A 17,302-nucleotide genomic window follows, 5' to 3' on the forward strand; every position below is an offset into this window, starting at 1 on the left:
TTTTTCCAATTTTATTTTACTCAATAACTGTATCGAATTCCAAATGCTCTCTGAAAAAATCTGATATAATATATACCTATCTTGAAAATAATATTGAGTCATATATTTGCTACTGCAATAATGATAATGTATGAGAGTAAACATAGTATAATAATGCTATTCTGTGATGTGATACATGCAGGATGCTGTTTGTATTGGTGACAACAAATTAAAATATCTCATATAGGTATATTACATCATCATCGTCAACTAATCATATGATAATAAAATGATAGAAGGAGATAAACCAACAGTTGACTACCCCTGAGTTTGCATACACTCTATTAAAAGCCGTTCCAATAATGTTCCAATGAACCGTCTATCTATCCATTGCAAATTAATTACACGCAAATATATTTTTTCCTAAGCACATGTCGGCGAGTCAATGCGATCGTTAATTTTTCCATCGACCACAAAAACTTAACATATTAATCAATGTGACAAACGATTGTGACGTACGCAAAATATCGTTATCATAATTGCTAATTATATGATCATAACGGTAAATTCTTATGTTTGCGTCAAATTTCTTAGCGTGTCTTCACGCTCAAATTAAAAAAGATATATTATTTACAAACCGGAGTCTTAGTAAGTTAAAAATAGGCTTGCAATTATATTATGTACAGTCTGTGCTAACATGTAAAGGATTTTGTACCTTGCCACAATAACGTTCGCTTAAGCTAATGTTTAACAAAGTTTAGAATACTATATAATTTAATTAAGACAGAGTACTGAATTGTTTCTGTATAAGTATACGTGATTCTAGCTGCCTATGTCAATTCTCTGTTATCGATTAAATTATAATTATAGATTTTTATAAGAGTTTTGACTCACTCGTCTTATTGTCCAGCTCCATTCGACATGTTATTGTTGAGTGAACCTAAGACTTTGGCAGAAGTAACCGGTATTTATTGGAAATAAAGAGAAACGCTTTTTTTTTGAAAAAAAAATTTTTTAGGGAATATATTCGTGTATTTTGGAGTTCTTATGGAGAGCAACACGCTCTCTTAGTATAGTATTTTACTACCCCGATTTACACTAAAAAGGTTATGGGTACAAGTCAGGCTGATATCAAAAACCACAGAACAAAAGAAATAAATGAACACCAATGGCGACAGAATGGCTGTCAAAAGTTGCATCTATTCTATCACCTAACAAAAAAATATACACAGTAAAATGTGGTATGACAAGTATACATAGCGTTCACTGTCATAGCGTCATTAATCGCCAATGGCTTTGACTTCCCCATCCAGGATAACAACGGTGACAATATATTTGTAACTTTGAGATTTGTATTTTATATGAACAGCAATAGTAATCTGAGTTGTATAAAATTGTGGAAAATGATAGATTCTTTTGTATATGGAACTATATTTCTTCGTTTTATTAATTGCAGCTGCCTTTACAGCTTCACCGAAAGAAATGGGGTTAGTACTGAGGGTATGCTAAGAAGAAAAGGGTTATAGAGCAACTGGAGGCTAACTCTAGGTGCGCTCTAGTATTCCAGTCTATTTCATCATACGGAAGTTGGGACCGTAATCTACGGAGCAATAAAACAATATATTTATGTACTTAACTGTTGTGTTCCGTAATCAATTAAAGCAATGCAATCATCATTAAACGATGACTTCACAAACAAGTACCACATAATATAAATCACCAACAAATCGTTTAAGTCATTAATACAACCATTAAAGTTATATGGCACGTCATCAATTTGTAATTTGCTTTAGACAACCGTAGAAACAAATATTTGGTTCATAAACTTTTTTATATAAGACAATCAGATTTAGCAGTTTGATTGTAATTTTTTTTCATTTTTAGCGATGATGTGTTGTTGAAGAATGTTATGGAGGTAGAAATTAAATGAATAATTTTATTTTGTTATTTAACTAGCTGACCCGCACTGACATCTACGTCACGTATGTATAATATATTTATAGTATGCCCCATTAATAGCCTGAAATAAATATATAAAGGAAAAAATATAAAGAATTTTTAATGGCGAAATATTAGTTAGAGAATAGAGTTTTCAACTAACCAAACAAATTTTTACTTTTCATATTATTATTTAGATTTTTTTTTATATTCTGCAATATAAAGTCTGGTTATACCATTGATATTGCCTGTGCTTTTGGCTCATTTCTTTATCTGTGACTATAATGGCAAACAAGCTAACGGCCCATCTAATGGTAATCGGCAACTGTTACTTATATGCACATGAACAAATCTAGAAGCATTAGGTACACCATCACTCATCACATACACCAGTAGTGTTCTTCATGCGTTGCTATTTCAGAATAAGATATCTTACAATTTCACTAGAATATCTAACCTTTTAACTTAAGCATGGCAGGCAGAGATTAGGTAACATAGAAGTACTAAGTGGTCCGTGTGACTATTTTGTATAAAGCATCGCACTGGAATCACTGATGTATAAATGTACATACACTAGAACAGGTTTCCTTAAATTCCCACTGGAACAGAAAAAAAAGAACTACGCGAACAAGGCTGTAAATTTACTATATTTATATTCGTAAATAAAATAACATAGGTACACTATTGAGATTATCTGTGGAATGAAGATTATTTTTACAGTGTATCACTAATACTTTTCATATTTAAAGATAAAAAATATACTAACAGTTTATTATAATGATAATATAATGTTATGGAAGCATTTAAGTTTTTATGCCCATTCACGGGGGCGTCATCATTTTCTTACCAATCACTAACTAGTTCGAGCCAACATCCAATAATTACGATACTATTTTATATTATGTTATTTTAATCACCTTTTCCCATAGCATAACTATTAAATTGATAAACCAGTCGGAGCTAACTTGCAATTTTATAAGATTACAGTTTTTGTCGGATTACAAGTTTACAACTGTTACAGCAACTGTATCCTACACGGATGTTAATTTCACTCAAGTCTCAGGAAGTCATAAGTCACGGACCAAATTGAAACTTGAGTAGAAGTTTCTAATTACGTACTGATTAGATTCAATATTCTACAGTATAGCTAGTTTTCCAATATGCTCTATATCACAATAGAAAACAAAATTAAAAATGACAAATTCTATCTAATTAGTTAGTAGTAGTTAGCAGGTTTCAATTCTATTGGAGGCGGTCCCTTTAAAGTTAAATAAAAAGAAATTATCCATAATAATATAATGTAACAATAAATGTATTAAGCTACAATCATATGCAGGGCTTGAATCATTTTCATAAGCAATTTGTGATTGTCTCATGCTCTGGGACTAACGACGAGGCCTGAATCTCAGTAGACCTGAACTTACCCCTCAGTTGACGGTTCTTCGTATATAGTTACGAGTATAAGATATTTAGTATGTATAAATAAATACGGAAATGTGTTTGTGTAATTTGTTAGCTGTCTGTTTGTTATCTTTTCACGACTAAGCAACTCTTCAGAGCTTAATCGTAAAGATAGATTATATCTAGCTTGAAAAAAGCAAACTAAGTTTTGGATAGCTATTTTGATATCAAATATCTGTACAAGATATATTCTTGATATCAAATATCTGTACAAGAATATATCAATATACATATAACTTAAATTGCTACCAACTTTCCACGAGCTGTCCACCCACTTTCTTCTTCATTTTTCTGACATTCCTGCAGAAATCAGAGATGACTTGTTCGCATGCGAAGCCATAATAAACAGCTAGTAGTAATAAAAACACAACAGATATTCAAATCTTCACCGTAAAAAAATATGATACCAATATATTTTTTGCTAAGTATCTAACTAAACCGCTAATGATCGTCAAAATAGTGGGCGTAAGAGTCTTAGCATGTATTGATCATATAACTATGAGTGCTTATTGCAAACCAATCAGATTACTGTTGTACTTCATTACATGTATACTAACTACCGATTATTATCTGATTCACCAATCTACGAGTCGTTGATCCCAACTGGACATTTTATTCAATTACAAACATTTATTACCTTGTCAGTTGTCAATTTATATATAGTACACCAAAAAAACTTAACTTGATGACAACTGGTGAACGAATCATCATTTTTTGTGACGATAACCGGCTCGTCAGAATTTAAGTTTTTATTCATACTCTTATTTATTGCTGTAAAAAGGAGCAACTGTGACAGATAAATAAAAGCACTGTCTATAATATTGCATACTCATCTTTTAGTAAATGTATGTTTGTAAATCGAATTTTTCAAAAGCTTTTGTTAATGCATTTTTTGTTTATTACAAATGAAAAAAAAACTAGCCCTGGTAGCTTCACCTCCAAGGCTGGTTTTTTATTTTCAATATTCAGTACAGAAATTATAATCGAAGGCATTCTTTTATTTTGATAAGCGTAATAGTATATAATATAGATAGAGATATGATATAGATATATATCGATAGATAGAGCTTGTACGGTATTCTTAGCTATAGCTTACACGGTATTCGAACACATTGAAATTTTGATTTCAACATATAAGATTCTTTTGAAAATGTATATTTAGGTCTACTAGACTAAAGTAATGTATATTTATTGAAAATAAATTTTTATTATATATTAAATAAATTTGTGTTACGTAGATTAAATAACATTAAAAAATGAAAATTATATTATTTCTGGACATCTCTAAAGCACTTTTATGGAAACTTATGTATTTTTCAATAATTATCACTTTCCCTTGTTGTTTAGGGTAAATTGCCGTCATCATAGCAAACGATGTCTATTAACTGTTGTTTCTCCATTTTTATTTTGATCTATTATGAAACACGATTTTATTAGAAACAGAGTCATAAATGTAATTTTTATTTCAAATGTTATATTATGTTAATTTGTAGATTTATCTACGAATGTTTTATTAGCATATACCTCCTCCAGCTGTTATAGTGCTCTATTACCTGCTACTCACTTTGCCCCTTGTGCCCCTATCATAGTATAATCTCTTGAATACCAAAAATCATATATTTGCTGCCTTTAATTATTTTGCATCTTAATATCCAGCTCCATTTCAAATTATCTATATTATTATGCGCTAATATATAATTTTCTTGACTTTTCCTTCTTATCTCCGAAGTCTGATATCACTCAGCTTGATTACTCCATTGTTTTTTGACACTTTGACAATCTTTCTCTAATAGAAAAGAGTCAAAAATGTAATATCCACTCATGCGTTGCCCTTCGGAAGTAGTTTATGCCTTTTCTCAGTAATTTCACTGCCTAATCGCACCCTACAACCAAAACACAGCTTCCAAAATAAACTCCTTGATAGCCAAAATAGGTGAGATCGAGATAGTCTCGCAAATGACTTTTCATAAAATTCATCTAAAATAACATAGAAGGGTTCTATTATTAAGGCGTGAAACCCTAAAAAATATGCCTCCAGCACATCGTAAACATCAAGTTGTGTCCAAGCTTAGCTGGTCCGTGTTTCTAGTTTATAGTTATAATTACAGTTATAATAGTTTGTAATCAGTAAAGGAAATTGTACGTTGTGCATTATTATAACACTATGCATTTGAATATATCTCATTTGCTAATATTATTTTTTTTATTAACCACGATTATAGTCAAATTACATGGCTGAGTGTATCGCCTTAAGTATTTTATAAAAGTAGAATTAAATCTCAGTAATAATACATCATACTCGTATTAGGTAGGCATAGTGCAATACATATCTTAAAATCTGCAATAAATTTCCTTTATGCAATCGCTTGGGGCTCTTATGGAGCGGTACAATGACCATATTCGAGTTTTTCAATACCTAGTATCTATACACGTATAGAGTGAATATTTTATGAATTCCTGTGTTGTGAATTATAATAGTAACTGAAACTACTACATATTTGTAAAATATTCCAGTACCATTTGAAGGTTATATTATAGATAGACGTAGGTAATATAGTATATAATTGGTATGCATATCATTTAACCGGGCGAAGTCATACCATCGTTATTAAAAATATAACAGTCATATATATACAAATTTACTATATTGGATTTTTTATATTAAAAAAAATATATGCAATAACGCCTATCATTTTATAGCGGTATATGTTATAAGCTACTCTTGAAATGTTCTAATGTTCTTGAAATAAATTAGTACACTTCAAAATGTTTATATAAATTTGTAACCAATACAATCGAACATACCGGAACACACATAACGGACACAGATGCATTACAGAAATGTCCTTCAGAGTTGCGACCTAATGGCATATATGGAAGTACAAATTCAGATGTAAAAACAAATTAAAGTGTATTAAAGATATAATCATGTCGTCTAGTAAATTTTCTCCATTTTAGTAGATAGAAGGACATAAGAGAAACATAGGAAGAAATATAAATCAATTTTTATATACAAAAAACAATAATTAAGAGTCATTTCGTTTTGAAAAAGTAATATATAAATAATATTACATAAGCACATAAATAAATCGTAACGTAATCGTTACTAACGTTACTTAATATAACAAGAGCAGGCATAACGTAATTTTATTGCTATTTAAGCATACGCTTTTTATAATAAGCACCCACAATCATGGTATTAAGCACTAGACAGCGTTCTAATGATAAGACTCTAATATATAATGATATCTGATTTTAATGATTGCAGTACATCCATTTTCACTGACACCAATATTACATGATTCAATTTGAAATTCCATATAAGTATTAAGTACGTCGAACAGAAATCAGGCAACGTGTCTTATATATTATTCAAATATAAAATGAAATAATTATTGTAAAGTACAATGAAATAAAAAAAATATTGTAAGAAATTTTCATATTTCTGACTGATTCGGAATTAAGTTCTGTTATTATAAACTAGAAATTAATCATATATATGATTATCACTATCTTTAAAAATTATTTAATGATAAAAAGGATTAAAAATACATAATGAAGTTATAGAATAGTATGCAAAACGTTACAATCGTATATGAAACCTTTTTTAATAACATTTCATTTTAATGATACGATATTTAATTATTGTTTATCTGTTGAAAATGAAAAGTTTATATATCTAATGAGGGTATGTATAATTATCCATTCACTCTGATTAGAATTGTAATTTTAATTCCGAACGAAATACAAATAACACTACAATTATTTGGACGAATGATCCAAGGTCTAATTTGTATGTACTCTCACTAGTTATTGTTTCTACTTAGTGAAAAAATACACTCATAGTTTAACATGAAATATTGCGTACTACCTAATAATTTTATCACTTTCGTTTTCCCACAATGTTAACATAAATTGTATTTTAATGTTTCCTGCTTTCTTTTAAAACGAAAACTAAGTACATCGACTACAAATGTCCACTAGTTTTTTATTCGCAAAATATCATCTTATGTAGTTAATGCTTTATTTTCATGAAGGTAGGTATAATTACAATAACTACAAGCGTAGGTGCAATAGACAGACGCAGGCACCTTTATAAACATAGAGTGTAAATTAGAATTGAGATTATTGACGCTTACACCATGTGTTAAGGGTACTACATAACTGATATAAATATGTAAATATATTTTTTTACCAAACAATTCATACTTTTGAATATAGATGTTTACACCGTGCGAGAAATCTAACCCGTGGCCATCGGAAGTAAAGCATAGAATTTTATTATATTAGGTAGAACTTATACTGTAATATTTATAAATTCAGTATCAATACTGAAATAGAACTATATAATAACATAAGAACAAGTACATCTACTTAACTTTAAGTTTTTCACCTCACAAATTGAGTAGCCAATTTACTCACCAAAATGTTTCTGCTCTAGTGATATAGTAACGGAAAATAATAACACATACTGGTATTGTTATAAACTAGGAGAATGACATCGATGGGGTCAGTTAACTTTAGTTAAAGTTTGTTACTCTACAGTATTTTTGCACTTACATACAAACTCAATCTCAAATAAATACTAACTGATTATGGGAAACAGTAGGCAACTATTTCATTTAAACTATGTAATTAGAATATTTGTTATTTATATGCATATAACGTAATTGTAACATAATTTTGTTACCTAAAGAGCTTACTTTCTTTATAAAAAATAATAAAAACTAAATTAACATATTAAGTATTTAAGGTAATAATATAATACAATAACTAATTAAACTTGATGAAATTTTGTACATATGATACGAATACTCAGTCCTCCAGAATACATGGGTGGTACCACGGACGGCACATGATAACGTGTTGTTCACGTATATGTTATGTATATGCAACGGTTACTATATACCACCAGGTAGACCATCATCTAGTTTGTCACATAAGAAAAGATTATCTGTGGCAATTTATTTTTAGTCTGACTCTTCGGTGATGTTTATTTCCTGAGAAAAATTCAAAGGGGCAGCGGTATACAGGCTCCTGCCGAGTTGGGTTTATATATATGTATAGTTAAAAGTGGGCATGTTAAGTATTCACAATATGAACAACATTGGACTTACCTAACCATATCTCTGACTACCCCATCATCATCATTATCAGTATAGTCAAAATTTATTTTATTTCAAAAGTGCATATAGATAATTAAACTCTAGTACATACTTTAAACGTACGTAACTTTAAACATTGGATAGATTTCAACCTAATTGAATTCATACATATCAAGGCTTAAATTGTAACTGTAATTTGTTTTGCTTTTTGCAACTGATTGGTTTTTTCTAGTACAGCCAATTAAGATATGAATGCTTGTAATTAAGGTTAATTATGATATCTCTGTGAGGCTTTCAATTTACGCTTATCCGAAGAAATAGATAGCAGGTTATAATGGACCAATGTGGGGTTGAGGACCGACCTTGTCGGGCTCCAGGCCTTTGTAACTTGATCCAAGCTTTTTTTATACATCCTGTTTACTCGGTAGCTGACACTTTCTGACTCAGTGCATAAATTTAGTAATATATATTTAAATTTTGACGTGTATTATTAGAATTATCTACATAATACAGATATTATTGAGGAATGATACATGCTTAGTATTTTTTTCTATAGAGCATTAGCTTTTTTATATTCCCTAGAGCTTTAGATAAACGTCACAGATAAGATAATATATAAACGTCTTACTTTTTAACGAATATATTTTTAAGGCGAGTGATTAAATTATTATATCAGATTAAATATTGATAAAGTAAGTCCTAATCAACAAAAAACAATAATTTTGACATATACATACGTACCCTCTATAAAGGGTTCTTAAAGAATAGAGCTTATTTATGTAATTGGAATGGTAAACAAACTGACAATCCACCTGATGGTAAGAGGTAACTGTCGTCTACATAATATGCAGTACTAGGGAACAGACGGTAACTATTATCTACTAACTGAACGGTAGAGAAAAAAATAATTAGAATGTAAAAACTTGACGTTCATAAGCGGCTAATATGTAATGCTACATGAATAAATGATTTTTTAATTTAAATTTGAATTTGAACTACTGACACCATGGTCTCATCTGACACCCACGATACCACTCATGCATTGCCATTTCAGAGGACCAAGATGTCATGCCTAATCTGTACCCAACAAAAAATAATACAGTAGCAAGCTTCTGACGATTGAAACAGGTGACAACAAGGACTAATACTTAGACGATTTTTTAGTCTACTCCTGGAAAGAATTACTAATATAATAGACCCATTTTACAACTTTACAATACTGAAGAAAATATTGATATTTGAAATAGAAATAAAACAGCTCTTTTAATTTTGAAATTGAATCAGGAACTCAAATCATTATTCAAGATGAAATACACAATTTAACGTTAGATTTATACTGTGAATATGCACTTCAAGGAAATGAACGTGTCAATTTGATCTTGATATAAATCTCATCTACATGGAGATTTGCATGTTAAGTGATAAATTATAAACTCGGACAAATTTGTCACATGTATTTACCTATACGCGATAGTAATTCTTGTCATTTTTAAGAGCAAAAGGATATACAAATGTATGAATATATGATCGTACCTATGTGTAGGTAGGTGTTTATTTAATAATAATAATATATCAGAACAATTCACACAGCGCTATCTAGTCCCAAGTCATGCAGAACAATTTTTGCACCGATTTGCGAAATTCTTTCACTATTTCAGAGTAATCTAGACTGTTATGTTAATGCTTTTCCCCGTATGGGAATCAGCTAGTATTTCTGACAAAAAGGACGTTGCCTTACTACTGCTATTATATAATTCCTTCATAAAAACATCAACAGATTTATTCTTCCCGCTTAATCGTATCACGGTAATGAAAGGTGAGATTAATTATAGTGGCCTGACAGCGGGTGAGCAGGTGTGAAAGCTTTGATTAAGGTGCCATTTATAAATTATCGAAGCTCACTCTTATAAATTGCACATCAGATAACAAATTTAAAACTTTTTCGCGATAGATATTTACCATTTTTTATAAGATACCGATATTTCAAAGATACTGTAACTTATAATACAGTGATATATATGCGTCGATTTATATGAATGCTAATGCTAGCGCTAGGTTATCCGCGAATTCGTCCGCGTGAAATTTAACTATTTTTATATTATATAATTTAAAAATAAATTGATATAGGATAAGTTACTCCTCATTAGCTATCTGCGAAGGAAGGTTCCATCAAAATCAATCCAGTCATTTCAAAGATTAATAGACAGAAACACTAATATTTTTAAAATTACGTTTTTAATGTAACCAATATTAGTAACCAATTAGTGAAAAGCTGTTAGTTTAATATTACAAACAGACAATTTTATTTATTTATTATGACATGTAGGTAAAATACTAGTAAGTTATTTAGATTGTTACTTGCGATTTCGCTTTTTTTGACATAAAGGACAGCCTATTCTTATATAGAAAGTATATATTTTATATAAAACTTTTGTCTGCCTGTATGTTTATTCTTGTAAATCTCGGAAATGACTGTACCGATTTTGACAGGATATTCTCTCGCAGTTAGTTAATGCTACAAGATTTTCAGTTGTTTAGATACTAACACCACTTATCAAAAAGAATTGTGATAAGTAAATATTGAATAAAATAAATATATACACAGTTGAAAACTTGCTTCATACTTGAATATATTATTTTCGACGTACTGAAACAAAAAGATAATAACAGTGTAAGGCTCCTTTGAATAATTACTCTAATCGTTTTCAACTGCATAATACATTTTTAACGCTCATTCAGTTGGCAGCTGGGTGATGATTTATGGAATTACACGCCTGCAGCTACGTCACACGATAATTCATTCTTCGTCACATTGTGACATAAAATATTGCATTTATCTCACATTACGCAATTATACAGATATGCATTTATAGTTTTTGTATAAAGAAAACAATTAAAATCTATTGTATACTTTTTGTTTAAAATCGTAATTTTAAAGTCATTTTTATTCCAGTTACCACAGTGGTAGCATCTGATGGTAAACGGTCTCTACAGGCTACTTTGAAGGTTTAGAAAAAATGCTTATACTTAAGTTGATATTTAATAAATTGCTTTTAATAAATTGCTTTTATTTCGTAATAGAACATATATTAATTATATTGAATAGAGATATTGTCCCATACATGCGCTATGTTAATGTAGGTATATTTCGTTTAGGAAATAAATGAAAATTTAATTTAAGTTATAAGCAATAAGAATATAAAGCGTATCTATTATATTTATACTTTATAGATGTACTTTAAAATAAAAGTATAAACATAACATGATATATGTGATATGAAAAAAATTAAAATATTATCTTTGCCGAAGTTTCTAAAATAACATCTATTTAGTAAACTAGGTAACTATGTGAATGTTCACACATTTTTCGTGTGATCAAGTTTTTTATTCTATTAATGAGTCGCCATCCGTCTTGTATGAAATTTCAACTTTCTTGCAACGGATTGTATGATAAACAGTAAACACTGTAATTGAATGATGTGAAGATTAAACAATGTCGCATTTGGTGTTAATCTTTCTTTTTCTTTTAATGGAAACGAATTTAAATGTAAATCTATCTATATTACAATAAAAATCCATATACTTAATCTGTATAGTATTTTAAATACATAGAATCAAATATTTTTTTATATTATACATTTTTTATATTTTTTTAATTTGGATTCAACATATATTTTATTTGGTGTTTATACTTTATACTATAATTGTGTATCTATAACTTCTGTGTCTTATCTAATATAGTGTTTTTCTTTCTTTTCAGATAATCAAGATGGATTTATCAATAACTTTCGTGCTCCTAGTTCTCATATGCCACGTCCATAGTGCACCCAACTCTAGAAGGTCACGAGCGGCTGGTGTATCACTAGAAGAAACTAACAGTCGCCAAAGCAAACTTGAAGAGAAATTCAAAGAGTCCAGCACAACAGCATCACCAGCACCCAGTAACAGAAAAAATAAAGCGCTTAATCTATTCGGTTACTTCCCCTCATTTCTATCTTCTGGTTTAGATTATTCTGAAGACGATGACGACGACGTAACCTTTTCTGTAAATGATGATCATTTCGATGATGAAGATCTATCACGGACGATACCTTCGAGACGCCGACAGCAGAATAAGAAGAAAAACGGAAATGGAGACTATCAAAATGACAACATTAATTCCTTGCAGTATGATAATTCACCGATATTCTATATCAGACTGCCTCCAACACCATATATGTTTGTGCCTGGTTTAGGCTACGTGTCGCAACCTCCCAGCATGGGACCACCAATGGGTCCTATGATGCCTCCAGGTGTCCCTCCTGTGGCTGATCCATTCATTAATTTACCTATAGACTTTATATCGAATGGAAAACCTACTGGCGTCTACCAATGGAATGGTGGGGCTGGTTATCCACAAGTGCCTCAAATGCCCCAGTTGCCACCAGTTGACTTCGGATATGGTGGACCACAGCCTATGATCCCTTCGGTACCTCGACCAGGATATAATACACCTTCGTATTCTAAGCCCAAACCTAAACCTACTCCGAGTAACTCCAAAGTTACGAACCTGAAAGGTCCTTACGTTTTTAATGGCAAACCTAATGATAACGTATATGTTTTAAGGGACACATATAACTCAATATACTCGGATGCCCTTCAAAATTTCTATCCTTAAGTTGGGCATCGTTACTTTTAATTAATATGTGGCTCGTATCGAGCTGTTGTAATTAAGAACTTTGGTGATTCAGAAACGTTTTCTATAAAGATAGCACGCACACTGACATGAACATAGAGCATAGTTTCAATATTTTATTTTTATATAGATTTGATTATTTGCATAATGCCATAAAAAAGTAATTTACGCAGACATCAACGATCAATATTTTTTTGAATCAACTATTTGTGTTAATATTTTATATTCATCAACAACTAAATTAATTACAAACTTATTTTCTTATTTCATGAAAAATTGTAAATTTTTAGTTTGCCTATTTTGAAGTATAGTTATCATTGCAAATGTAATTAACCATAGGCATAATTTTTGTTGTTATTCCAAATTATGCCTCGTTACGATTTACTTACGCAGAAATTTTTAACACAATATATTTTTAAAGCAATAATCTCTCGATAAGAATATTACATTATTATTTTACGCTTTCATTTATTTACGAGTTTATTTTAAATTACTAGATTTAATAGGTCCATATAAGTAAATTGTTTTTAAATTATTTAAAATATTACTGTAGAATTAAGTACGAATCTACACAAGAGGTCTTGTAAATGAAAAAAGAAATCAGATATAACTTTACATTTTATTTTTAATATAAAGTCTTAAACTTTATTTCATAATAAAATAGATAAAAACAATGAACATTGTATTGTATTAGTTTCAAACGATACGACTAATATAGTTATGAAATAGACTAACAGAGTAGAGTGTGATTATTTTACATTATTACGAATATAAAAATACTCGACTAATTTTATTTTTATACGTATTATTAAACAATAAGTAAGTAGTAAGTGATCAGTTGACAATTTTTTTTATGAAGTAGTGTTTTCAGTCAATACCTACTAGCTAGTTGTCACGAGTTAATATGTTAAATTAAGGATATTTATTTTTTTAATTAATTTATTATTGAATAATAGCTTACTTTCTAAATGTACGTACAAATTTGTAAAAATAAATCCGTCCTCAATTTTTAATGAATTCTAAATTATAATTTGTAACGTAAAATAGGCATAATTGTAAACACAAGTAGGTAGGTACGTATAAATAATTTTACATGTAAATAATTAGGTAGATACTAATTGTACTTATCTAAATTATTTATCGGTTTCTGATTTAAGTTTAACTTAAACTCATTGGTATCGCTTGAAGATTATAAAAATGTAGCTGCTTATTGAAAACAGAATTATACCTACAGTTAAATCAGAAACCGGTCTTTTAAGACTAGAAAACCGTAAAATTTAAATACCTAATAATAATGATGCTTTTTTTCATCAGTTCCACATATTGCTTAAATTTAACTAAAAAATAAATTGTATCTAGTATAAAAATGTTTATTCTAAGTCTCTCAGTCTTGGTAATATGATTAATGCACTTTGCCTTATCGATGATATTATACTAATAGTAGTTAATAAAAATCTATGCATAATTAATTAATATTCTATAGGAATACAATGGTGCTGCATCACGATATGTATTGTAGGTACATGTAATCCTCGCCTTAGAGAATACGAACTGCTGAATATCCATCGTCATATACAAACATCATTGCATGCAAAATTTATTGCATCTACATCGTATATAACAAAATATATTCCATAAGAATAGATGTGCATGCCTAATGGTATGCCTCTGTACGTATACCCTGTAATTTCACTGCCATTATCTCACCTTTCAAACTGAACACGTCCGTAGAAGCAAGCTGCTTGGCAACAGAAATATCTAAGTGTATTTAACAAAAAAATAGAATGTAGATAATTATGAAAAGTACCTTATACTTTGAATACAGAACAAAGTATCTTCAGTTAGATATTTTTATCTTAAAATATGTTAGAAATGTAATATTTATTGAGTAAACTACTACCTACAGATTTTTGTAGTTGATTCTAAATTCTGATATAAAAGTGTTCCCCAAACGTTTTAGTGCCTTAGCCTTTATAAAATTCTTATGCAATCTGAGTTACTATCTTAGATAATATTCTTTATACTTTGTTTTCCAGTTAAGTTTATAGAATATTTCTTTTAATTAAAAGCATTGCCTTATACAAAAATAAAGTAAATGAAAGTTACTTCATTTACGATAGCGTAAATATATGTAGGTACGTAAATACATCTGAATTTGTCTACTATATAAATATGTCTTGTATCATAATAATGTCAACAGTAATGTGTTTTTATTTATAAGTTATGAAACCAGTAATTTAATTTATATTATGTCTGATAATACAATAAAATAAATTATACACCTATTCTTATGTTTGCGTTTTATTTACAATATTTAATTATTTATTGGTACCTACAGAAATGTGGAGAATGTATCCACGTATGATGCTTCTAATTTTAGAGTTAGAAATAGTACTAGACTATCTATGTATATCAAGCAGACGTTCCAGTTAAAAGTACCTAGCCATCTAGAATAAAGTTTTAAAATAAATACCTATATACGATTTAGTTTATTTATCTTAGGTACCTACATTAATTTTTGACGCCATATTTCTAGAGGTTTACTTTATTATACCTTCTTATGGTGGCAGGTATTTTGAATAGATGATACGGGAATGTATCCGCCTGCGCTTCCGGTTTACGCTGGCGGGACACTCGTGGATGATCATGAGATCAGATACGATAGGATCTGACCTGTGATCCTGTGAATTTGTCACGATGTGCTCAGGGATCAGCCCATCGTGATAAATTCACCAGAAATTTAAAATAACGTTTTTCAGGGGGAACCTCGTGGAGGTTAACCTGACATGGTATATACAAATTCACCAGAAATTTAATATAACGAATTTTAGGGGGAACCTCGTGGAGGTTAATCTGACATGGTATATACAAATTCACCAGAAATTTAAAATAACGTATTTCAGGGGGAACCTTGTGGAGGTTAACCTGACATGGTATATATTTTGCCTTCATCAGTCCACATTACTAACAATACCCTTTTCCCCCGATGTTAACAGGTTCCACAAATAAACTTCATTTTAGTACTTTTAAATGGGTTTTTAATCTATTGACCTTTGGGGATGAAACAAAAAGATTGAGAGAGAATCATTCCCCGTCCCATCAAAAATATCATTGCTCCTTTAACAAAATTGTTGTACAACTTCATATTCTTAACTAATATATGTGTGAATGTCAACTAGTAATTAGGACTTCGTTGGAGTCATGATATTATACCTATATTACCATTAAATCTATATATCTATACATATAAATAAATTTGGAGTGTCTGTTTGTAATATTGAAATAACCGTTTTTTAATACATGCATATGAATAACACTAAAATATTTTTTTTACAAATTTTGTCTGTCTGTCTATCTGTTTGTACCGGCTAATCTCTAAAATGGCTGCACTGATTTTGACGGGACTTTTATTGGCAGGTAGCTGATGTAATAAGGAGTAACTTAGACTACTTTTATATAAAAAAAAAAGTTTAATCCACGTCGACGAAGTCACGTTTACAGCTAGTATACAGTAATAATAATCCGCGCACCACTAGTTCGAGAGTAGGTAAATACGAAGATTAATTTAGTTATTGAAAGTAGTTCAATAAGATGTCTTGTTCTAATGATAAAAATACCAACTTAATTCCGTCCAAATAAATTAAAAAATTAAAGGGCTTATTGGAATTTATTGGAAACTATCGATACATAGGTATCGATAGTTGTTAGAATATTGTGGGTTTTTGATACGATGTTGTTGTTCGAGACGATGTATATTACAGCTGATAATAGACTGACAATATGTACATTTTTTTGGACTACTCTAATGCTGTTGGCCGCAGCTGACCTTTACAGCTTCACCGGACGTTAGGGGGCGAGTGCAGATGGCACTCCAAGCCCGCGGAAGGACTTATGGAGCGGCTGAAGGCCAACTCCTGCCTGACGGATACGCCTTTAGTCTGAGGGCACCACTAGGGGTTCGAACATCGGCTCAGGCCGTCGTAATTTCCATCCCCGTTTGAATTGGACGGGGGATCGATCGGAGGGGACAATATGTACATAGAAATAATGATCTTATAAATAACAATAGGAAAATGTAAGGTGGGATGACACAGTTTATCGATACATAGGTATCGATAGTTTTCAATTGTTCTCTTCCCAATAA

General features: G+C 30.2%; 1 protein-coding gene across 1 annotated transcript in view; it reads left to right on the top strand.

Annotated features, from left to right (window-relative positions):
* LOC131843863 (WW domain-binding protein 11) overlaps window positions 1–15,443 on the top strand; it is a 107,060-nt gene extending 91,617 nt beyond the window's left edge. Inside the window, exon 5 of the mRNA XM_059192624.1 lies at window positions 12,244–15,443. Coding sequence (XP_059048607.1) covers window positions 12,253–13,140 — 888 coding nt within the window. The 5' untranslated portion in view covers window positions 12,244–12,252 and the 3' untranslated portion in view covers window positions 13,141–15,443. The remainder of the gene's footprint in view (window positions 1–12,243) is intronic.
* The last annotated feature ends 1,859 nt before the right edge of the window (window positions 15,444–17,302 follow it).

This window comes from Achroia grisella, unplaced genomic scaffold (assembly GCF_030625045.1).
Source record: "Achroia grisella isolate CSIRO2021 unplaced genomic scaffold, CSIRO_AGI_Agris_v1 utg352, whole genome shotgun sequence".
Taxonomy (NCBI): domain Eukaryota; kingdom Metazoa; phylum Arthropoda; class Insecta; order Lepidoptera; family Pyralidae; genus Achroia; species Achroia grisella.